The sequence below is a fragment of the Etheostoma spectabile genome, chromosome 2, assembly GCF_008692095.1.
Source record: "Etheostoma spectabile isolate EspeVRDwgs_2016 chromosome 2, UIUC_Espe_1.0, whole genome shotgun sequence".
Lineage (NCBI taxonomy): Eukaryota > Metazoa > Chordata > Actinopteri > Perciformes > Percidae > Etheostoma > Etheostoma spectabile.
Genome location: NC_045734.1, coordinates 8,327,476 through 8,337,157, shown reverse-complemented (window position 1 = coordinate 8,337,157; position 9,682 = coordinate 8,327,476). Strand labels below are relative to the sequence as shown.

The window sequence follows — 9,682 nt, the reverse complement described above, 5'->3', positions numbered from 1 at the left end:
ATCAGCATTTTTTTTTAAATCACAAAAATAAAAAATAATCAAAAGATCAATTAGATTCTTGTGCTTTCAAACTCGATATTCTACATTTGGCTATCCGAAAACCAGGGCAAACAGTTAAAAGGCCTGATGGTGTTTGTCAAGCAGCATGATACTGTCAGGGGAGCCTTACTGTCTTTACAACACTTATCTACAGGGACCAACATTAGTAAAGGCAGCTGCTCCTCCAGGGCAGCAACCTTATCTGAAGTGAAACGCTGACTGCTGATGAATAATGAGGGAGGGATGTAGTTTAAAAATAAATTGACTGTTACTGAGACAAAGAGATTAATATACATACATTTAATAGTGCTTAATAAAGAGCACATAAAAATATGCATTGCTGTTGTAAAGAGACTTAGTATTTTAATAAGGTGCTTGTTCTAAGTTAATCTAAGTTTCCTGTGGTGGTTGCTGTTCGTGTTCCTGCTCTGGTTAGTTTTCATTTTAAGCTCAGTGGCTTTCCTGTTTCCCCGTGGTATCAACCTTTAAAATGTGTGCTGCCTGTGAAATAGTTTTTTCAGCTAACATTAATTCCTCATTTTACTGATACAATAACGCTGTTTTGTTATTTAAATTTGACATGCTCCTCAACTCTGTTGCAGTACAGTACTTACAATCACAGAACAGTGACAGGTTGTATCAACAGGGGGCATTTCTGCAAAACAACTAAGACTATGAGACAAAAGCAAAAAAACAGCAGCAAAAGCAGGGTGATGACTGTGATGCTAAAATGAACTAAGCCCAATCCAAACAAAACAATAAGGTGAGGCAATGTCAAGGTTTTGTTGATGGAAAACAGTTGGTTTTGATATGAATAGTAAAGACAACCAACACTTGAGCCGCTATTAAGACCATCTGACTCAGTAGTAGCAGGATCAGGAACCGTATCATGTCACCCGGGTTGTCACGTAAAGGACAGGGACAGACAACTCAAATTGAAAGTGAATACGAATGTCCTCAGTGTATCCAGGCATGTTCTCAGAAATAAATGGTGAAAAAAATGGCGCTTTCAAATGGTGATAGAAGTCACAATGATTCATAATTAAAGAAAAATATGCAAAAAACAATTAACTGTTACACTCTGCTTTCAGCTCACAGATTCTTTTTTTTCAAATGGAATTTTGCCTTAATTAACCAGTTGAGTAGAAACTGCAGTAACAGGGGACACGCATGTGAGAAGAGACCATTTGGCCACCAATATAACTAAAGCTCACAGTCGTGAAGTGACAGACTGAGAAAGGCCAACAAATGAAGCAAAAACTATATAAACAGAGCAAAAACAAAAACAAAATAGTACACTAGATGTGTGGCTCAACATAACGCGTCTGTGGACAAAACCACAGGAAGCCCTGAGGCTCTAATTCAAACTCGCTAAAGAAAGTTGCCACACACCCACAACACCTGCTCAAACAGCATATGCATCTTGCTGATAGAGGTTGATACAGACATAGCTTCTATGGGCAAGTCCAGATCACCTTACTCAACAGGCCTGCAGTACAGGGTGTGGTGGGTGAGAAAAGCAATACCACAACTAAAATGTCCTGCTGTTAATGTTCTATATCTTGATCGCCATCTCCTACAACAGCTGGATGCCCATTCTGGCTCCCGGAAATACAGTGTGGCTTCTCCTGGTCACGTTTTAATTGGAAATTCAACCTAGGAATATCTTTATCAATACAGTAGGAGACGTTTTAGGCTCGGTGTAGATCTCACTTTATGATACAAGACATAGATACCAGACTCAACACTGCCTGATAGAAAGCTCCCTTGTCCATGTCAAAATGAATATTTTAATGGGGGCGGAATTAAAAAGTAGACAATACAAGCTAAAAAATAGACAGGTGAAGCATACATAATTTGTATTTAACAGTAGGGGTGGGAAAAAATTGATTCTTAGATGCATTGTAATTCTCTCTAGAACAATTCAATGCTCGATTCTGATAAGTTAATAATCGATTATTTTAAATCGGTGGATTTATTCTCCAGACGTGTACAAATCAGGAAAACAGATAGATGGGATAATGGACAAAAACTTAGTTGAGTGCAGAAAAAAATAAAAATGACAAAACGAAAAAAGTTTTATATATATATAAAACTTTTTTTTCCGTCAACATTTTTTGTCATTTTTTATACACCCACACACACACACACACACACACACAAACACACACCCCACAACACACACACCCACCACCACACAACACACACACACCACACCACCACACACACACACACCCACACCACAACACACACACCACACACACACACACACACACAGATCTAATAAGAAACACACAAATACTTAAGCAAACACATAAAGCTTTCTCTTTATCACATTACATCTGCCCCCTCATGTTTCATGTTCTAAGAAGCCAATTCTCCACCTTAAACATGACTGAGCCTCTGACATGGAAGATTACTGTGCGGGTGTCTTTCACAAGCATGTTTAAGGCTTAAGCGTAGAATGACTACAAAATAAAAAAAAAACAGTAGAAAAAGCATTAAAAATTGTGTGTGACAAATAAATATCAAAATCTAAAAAACTCAGATTTATATGTATATATTTTTTTAAATCACACATGGAAATGTACATTAAAAAATTGGGAATTGTCTGTTTTTAAAAAATCTCCATGTACATTTAAAACAAGGTACAGGCTGCTCGATAATCCGTTTAGAATCGTTGGCCTCTGAATCGGAATCGAATATAAAGGTGCTCAGAGATTCCCTCTCCTATTTAACAGTGTAGTTGGTTCCTTTTGAAGACATAGTTTCAAGCGACTTAAGTTGGTACCATACCACAGAGACCCTAGGAAATCCCAGCTATGCCATTCACTGGAGACAGGTGCCACACGCACAACAGAGCTTACGTGGCTTCCTGCTCTGTTTGGAGCAAAAAAAATAATAAAAATAAAAAAACATGATCTGGCCTTGTGGGACCTTCCATTAAGTTCATCAAACAAAAAAAAGACTTCATAAACAACCAACTAAAGTTCCTTTTCTTCAGTCTAGAGCTTCCTGACATACTGGCCTTTTTAAAACAAAAGCAAAAGATCAAAAGTAAAGTTCCTGAGCACCAACACAGATGCCTTAGTCTAATCCACTGGCCTACATATGACAGGGTTTAATAAGTCAACTCAAGGTATAATCGCCACTATGCTATCAACAGGTCTTGTTTGATAGTCAAACCAAATATTATCCAGCTGGAGACGGATCTCTTTAGTGCTGTACCCACGAATACTATATGTAAAGTTTGTTAACAGGTTGACAGATGTGGAGCCTATCATTTGAAACATAATTCAGTGTATGAAAAATGAGTCAGTGTCTCGGCTATCTTTTCTTTTTCTTTTTTACCTTATCTGTGCTTTAGCTGGAAACTCAGCTAAAGCACAGATAAGGCCGAGCCGAGCGAGCGAGAGAATGTCTTTATTATTGCAAGTATTTGTTCTTAAACTAAAGACTAAAGGTATAACTGCAACATGTAAAATAATACAAACTATATGTGGCGATGTAATCAGGGATGATACATAACTTCTTAATGTCAAAGGAGGTGTAACACAGGCTCCCTCTGCCTCGCCACAAAGATTTGACTGGACAGTTTTTAAGCCCGTGGCTGGGTCTCAGCTTATCCTTTGACCCTACCTTTTAACTACTGTATAAACAGCACTAATTAAAACTAAATCACTGTAACAGACCCTTTGTCTCAAAAAGCTGGTCAACACAGCAGCTAGCTTTGATCGGAGATTAAAACCAAGAAAGGAAAAAAGAACAAGCTGCGCTCTCCTGTCATCGTGACATCTACCCTTATTTCTATTTTAGTCAGATATTTCCAAACCTTTGTCCTCACTACCTCGTCTATCTCCAATTTGTTTCTAACAGACTAGACGTTGATATTTTTAACTCCTCTTTCTATCTCTCATGACATTAAGGAAACACTGTCGGCACCACTGTAACTTAAGAGTTAAAATGCAGCTATGTGGGTTTATTTATTTTTTGTATGTTGGATTTATTTTTTACATCTTGAGAAAATGTATTTTTTCTAAATGACCTACAATTTACAAAAAAAACTAGGCTGTGACATAAGCTCTACATGTAATTAAAGATTATGAAATTCTCTGAATTTGTCTGAATAAATCTGGTATATGTAGGTTTATTTAATCTAAATTTTATGAATACCAAATAAAAATGTAAGTGTTGAACAATTATGTGATTGTGTCTTGATTAGCTATAATCTCTTGATGTTTGAATGTTAATACTGCCAGTGACAAAACATGGAGAGCTTAGAGTCATTTAGAGAGTTTCAAACATTTCAAAACGCTTTCCCTGGGTTAATTTGCAAAGCAGAGTTTAATTTTATTCATTTCTAAGATAAATTAATTCAGCAAGAGTGTCAAAGGACATTTTTAATGCAAGTAGTGTTACTGTTACAGCGCCTAACTGTCAACCTAATTTGCTGTCAAAGAGTCTAAAGTCTGATGTCATAGTTAAAAAGCACTGCTGTTTTGGAAATGCTTTAACTTTACACTTGCTCTTTTATAAAATTATAAATACAAAACATACAGTACCTCCCACTAAAGAAAAAAAACAAAAACAATGGGAAAAAGTTGTCATAAACAAGTGATTTATGTTAAATTACAACCCGTCAAACGGTCAGAGCTCCTTCACTGGCCACTATGGATGAGAGAGATATAGGCTATTTACTTAATTTGTTATACATATTAAGACAAACAATTTTTGGTATAATGAAATCCTATACCAAATTATTTATTGATCTGATTATTAGATATTAATTACTTGACATGATAAAAATCAAATCTTATTTAATTTAAATTACTCCATAAATTGTTACTGAAGAATGTATTTTTCCTATTGTCTGTCCAATTATTGCACACACACACACACACACACACACACACACACACACACACACACACACACACACACACACACACACACACACACACACACACACACACACACACACACACACACACACACACACACACACACACGATATATCTTCATCTAAAAATATGACCTAAAAATAGGCTCATTGGCAACGGCCTTTTTAAGGTACCCATCTTCTGCCATTGGTGGAGCCGTGGCACGCAAACCTTTGTATCTGTGGGCGTGCGGAAACGACTGAAGTATGTCTGACAAAAGGACAAATACATCTTACGTTATCACGAGTGTCTTAAGTTCAGTCTTGAATTCAAACATGGCATCATTAAAAAAGAAGATATTCTGCTAATTTGTTTATTGGCGGGTGTCTTTACATTGTTTTGACTGATTTAAAAATTCAGCAGAACTGAAAAAGGTTCATTAACTCTCGTGTAAAAGTGAACGTTTTATTGTGCTGACAAAACAAGAAATAAAAGTAGCCAAGCAGCTTCAATTTTGATTTTCCACCTTGATTAAACAGCACAAACAACCACCTACGGGAGAGGGGTGAGAGATCACCTTTGACATTTGTGTGTTCTGTGGCTCAACCAAACCCAACCCGTATAAATGACCTAATACGTACAATACTCACCCGCCTGCGACAGAAACTCTGAGCAATGATGTTGATGCTAAATATCTTGAGTACTTTCTGAGGGGGTTCCTTGGCAACTTCCTTGGGGTCAGCCCGGTCGAGTGGCTGGTTCTCCAGCGGGACGTGGGACGAAGTTTTCTCTTTCCCAAAGGCAACATTTGGCATCTTTCTCCGAGCACCAGATGAGAAACGGGGAATAGGGCAATGCCTCAGCATTGCAAAACAGGCCGTCTACTGGATCATATCCCAGAAGGAGCTCCCAAACCTGGCTGACTATTATAGCACGCAGATAACTTTTCTTACATGAATGTAGTACCTTCCTTTGACTTCACAACCATTGTGCAGACGTCTCAATGCTGTGCTCGCTGAGCCTCTTCACCTACCTACTCAGAACTCATCACCCTGCTGACTGGCACCCTTAAAAATATCTCTGGGGTGTGAGGTCACTGTTGCACCCAAGCCAGGCGGAGCAGCTGCCGTCAGGGCCTGAAAAGAGGATGGACCAACTCAGCCTCTCCCCCTCAGACAGGCACTGTGGAATCTGCTCTCATGACCCCTTGGTTGGTGGAATGTGTGCCAGCAGCCGGCCAACGCAGCCCACGTGTCCGGTGGAGCTTCCTCATTGTGGTCATTCTCTGACCCCCCTCTTGTCCTCCCAACTTAGTGGGCTACATCATTACTGATCCCAGTTATCTTTACGCCATGAAAACTGTCAGCATACAGCAGATTTGTCAAAATCAACTGAAAGGTTCAAGCTAGGATATGTCATATTCTAACCTTGTGTGACGCTTCCATGAACCAAGGTGTGTCAGTAGGTGTATGTATGTCAGCAAAGAAGCGGAGGATATTTCAAGAGACGATCACACAGTGGTTAGTTATGCAACAATGTTAGTATGTGTGACACATGCACCTAAACAAGGATTCACTTGACCAAGAGTCAGGAGGGATGGACTTTTAAGTCTATTAAAGTGTTGTTGTTTTTTTCATTTAAGCCTTGCTACACAAAGAGGCACTAACGCGGTGAAGGTATAAAAGTACAGTGTATATAGACACGACAAATGGTACAACAGCAGGGAGCTGAGAAAAGTTATATATGCTGTTTATGCCAATTCCCACAGAAAATGAACATGCAGCTGAAAATAGCTGACAATCTGTGATGAATATGTATAAATCTACAGAAGTGGCAAGAGACCGCCTTCTCTTTAAATTTAAATGTCTGAACACATGGTAACAGAAAGACCTAAAGGGCTTAACCTCTCTTCTATTCTCACATCCACCATTGTTTGAGGAGGATTACAGAGCCAAAGCATCTATCAGAGTAGACTGAGGACTCGGACACACCAGGCCATTGGACACCATTGAGTGTTTGTGGAGGACCAACGCCCATCGTTTTGGATGTTCATCACAATTGGAGCAAGTTGGCGCCTAATCGGCAGCTGTTCAGCCAATTGAGCATGTTCAACAAACCCCAGAGGCTGTTGATGAGAAAGCGCAGCCTATCCGAACATTCATAGGCCACAATTTGTGTATGTGAGCTACAATTTGTAGTCTGGTACTGTGAGGATGTACTAAAATGGTGATAAAACATTCAAAAAATACAGTAAATGTATCAATGTTTATCTGTGAGTCCTGGAGATCACATCAAGTAGGAAACGCATGCTTGAGTTTGTCCATAGCGCTGGCTTCAATAGAAGGGAATGGGAGACGGAGTGATTATTTGCACAACGGAAATGTAACGTGACCATTCTTTACCACAAGAGCGGAATATAGTAAAATAACCAATGAGGCACTTGTGGATGGTTGCTTGTCTCGGACTTGCCTCAGGCTTTGTAGAGGTTACTTGAGCTTTGGGACTAATCTTAGGTCATAAAGCTATGTGACAGACACACTCCAGTTCCAGTCTGCTTCAACATGATCGGCCCAAAGTAATTTGTTGCAGCCATGCAAGCAAATTTACCCTTGGAGCCTTTGCAAAACTTGCAAGAACATTTTCCTTAATCAATATCTATTATGCCATTTTCCCTCAAATGAAGCACAAAATAGCATGTAAAGCTATTTTAAAAAATGTGACTGTATTTCTGTTTGCTTTCACGTGACCAAGATGAACATTATATTATTATTTTATTAATATTATTATTATTATTATTGATATACCTCTGGTGGAAAAGGGGGATAAAGTTCCTGGAGTTCCTAAAGTTGCCACAATTAGGGGCTCTAATTTTTTGCATTGTTAAGCTTATGTTACCTCCTTCCATTACAAGGCTGACACTGTTGTGAGTATCTTAGAAGATCTGGACTATGACGTTACAAAGGGTAAAGAGACCCATGCAGCTCTATTGAGTTTTACAGTAATTAAGATCACCCAAACACAAGCGGATCAATACCAGGAATAAAACTACTCTAATCATTTAGCAAATGCTAGGTAGTCTTACCAGACCTCTCTCTACAGCGCTGTGGAGTAAGGTTTGGCTAAACCACAGATTACATTCTGGGATGAAAAAAAAAAGAAAAAAAGAATTGCTCTACGTTGTTTCCATTTCTTTAAATCAATCACAACTGTCTTAGGCGGCACTCGCCAAACATCCCAGTTAGATAGTAAATGCCGTGAAATTTTTTTTTTTAAATCTTTACAATCATTTACTGAAAGAACCAGGCAGACCTGCCTAAATGCACAATTCAGATTTTGCTCAAAACATGTCATATTCAGTGTGTAACGTGAGCTTGCTAGCTCGGAGATTGTTGTTGTTGTTTCCCCTAGCAAAGGGATTTTGACACACGGATAACAGCAAGGGAGGAACAAAGGGCACTGTAGACCTTGCATTTGTAGTATAAAGTTATTAACATTGAATCAAAAGTAAAACAAAATAAAAGCAACGTTGCCAGTATGGCATCTATTGTTCTTTGTTGAGGCAACAAATCAAAAACAAATAAGGAGCCACGTTCTCTCTAACCTTTTGACAAATGGACCAAAACTGCATTTAGATGTGACAAGTACAGAAAGGACTGTTTGCATACTGGTTCATTTTGCTTCTCATAGTTACTGTTTGTAGTTCAAACAGTGTCTATAAAACTGGCAAAACATGGGCCAGTTTCAGTTTTTACTAGTATCAGTAAAGTTTTTACAGCTGCATATTAACTGCACTGAAATTCTTCAACAGTATTCCTGCTGGTTCAGTGCTGCCAATCTCCTTTATACCCCATCACTGCAGCTTTGGAGAGTGTGAGATCACTTTGTGAATAGAAAACCTCTCTCAATAAGATGAAATAACGCTAAATGATATTCCAACTGCACCCTGGTGACAGGCAGTGATCAGTCTTTTCATTTAAGTAACGGATAATACCATTGAGGTGCATGTCCTGCAATCTGTAATGAATGATGCAGTGTGCGACCCAAAATGCAGTGGGGCATGGTTTATTACATTGAAATATTGATATAGTAGATATATGTCTAAATGAAGGTGTCTAGCATGAAAATTGCTATTCACACCTACATTGTCTCTACATCAGCAAGCAATGCAGCTACAACCTCTGCCAAACACCAGAGGCATTACTAGAGAAAGCAAACACATAAACGCTCACTCTTTTTCACGCACTGCTGGACAATCTCCATATGAGTCAGGCTACAGTTCATAGCTGTGTAAAGCCTGTAGTGCAGTCTGATGACAGCTGCAACAAGCATTGTTAGATTATTTTATGTACATGATGACTCTCAGACCACTGCCTCCCTCTGGTGTCAAAGACTGGGACAACAGTGCTGCACTGCAAACTCCCCCAAAACAACAAAATCCTGTCAGATGCCGGTTTTTACAAGACATTTTAAGAATCAACTTGTGCTTGGAACCTTATGAACATAGCAAGAATTGTGTTTTTCTTAAGACCATTAAGCCTGTAATGCAATTTAGAGGTCCACAATACAATAACAATTTCAGCATTCACAATTAAACTTGATCAGATTAACAAGGCTCTCCCAAACGCGCCACTGCAGTCAAACGATTTGTCACTGCACAGACAACCTGCAAGTTAATAATGTAACTGTATGCAGGCAAATCTTTTTGGTCCATGTTTCTTTGTTGTTGCCTTCTAAAGCAGAAAAAGCCGCTGACAAAAAAAAAA

At 38.8% G+C, this 9,682-nt stretch overlaps 1 protein-coding gene and 1 long non-coding RNA gene across 7 annotated transcripts in view; one reads left to right on the top strand and one right to left on the bottom strand.

The window, feature by feature from the left end:
• The window catches only part of fbxw7 (F-box and WD repeat domain containing 7), a 110,374-nt gene that overhangs the window by 53,078 nt on the left and 47,614 nt on the right, over positions 1-9,682 (bottom strand). The window contains exon 1 of one of the 6 annotated variants that reach the window (XM_032528397.1): positions 5,570-5,969. The exons of the other annotated variants lie outside the window; for them this stretch is intronic. Coding sequence (XP_032384288.1) covers positions 5,570-5,785 — 216 coding nt within the window. The 5' untranslated portion in view covers positions 5,786-5,969. Of the gene's footprint in view, positions 1-5,569; positions 5,970-9,682 lie in introns of those variants that run through there. 6 annotated transcript variants of the gene reach the window in all.
• The window catches only part of LOC116697095 (uncharacterized), a 15,624-nt gene that overhangs the window by 627 nt on the left and 5,315 nt on the right, over positions 1-9,682 (top strand). The window lies entirely within an intron of this gene.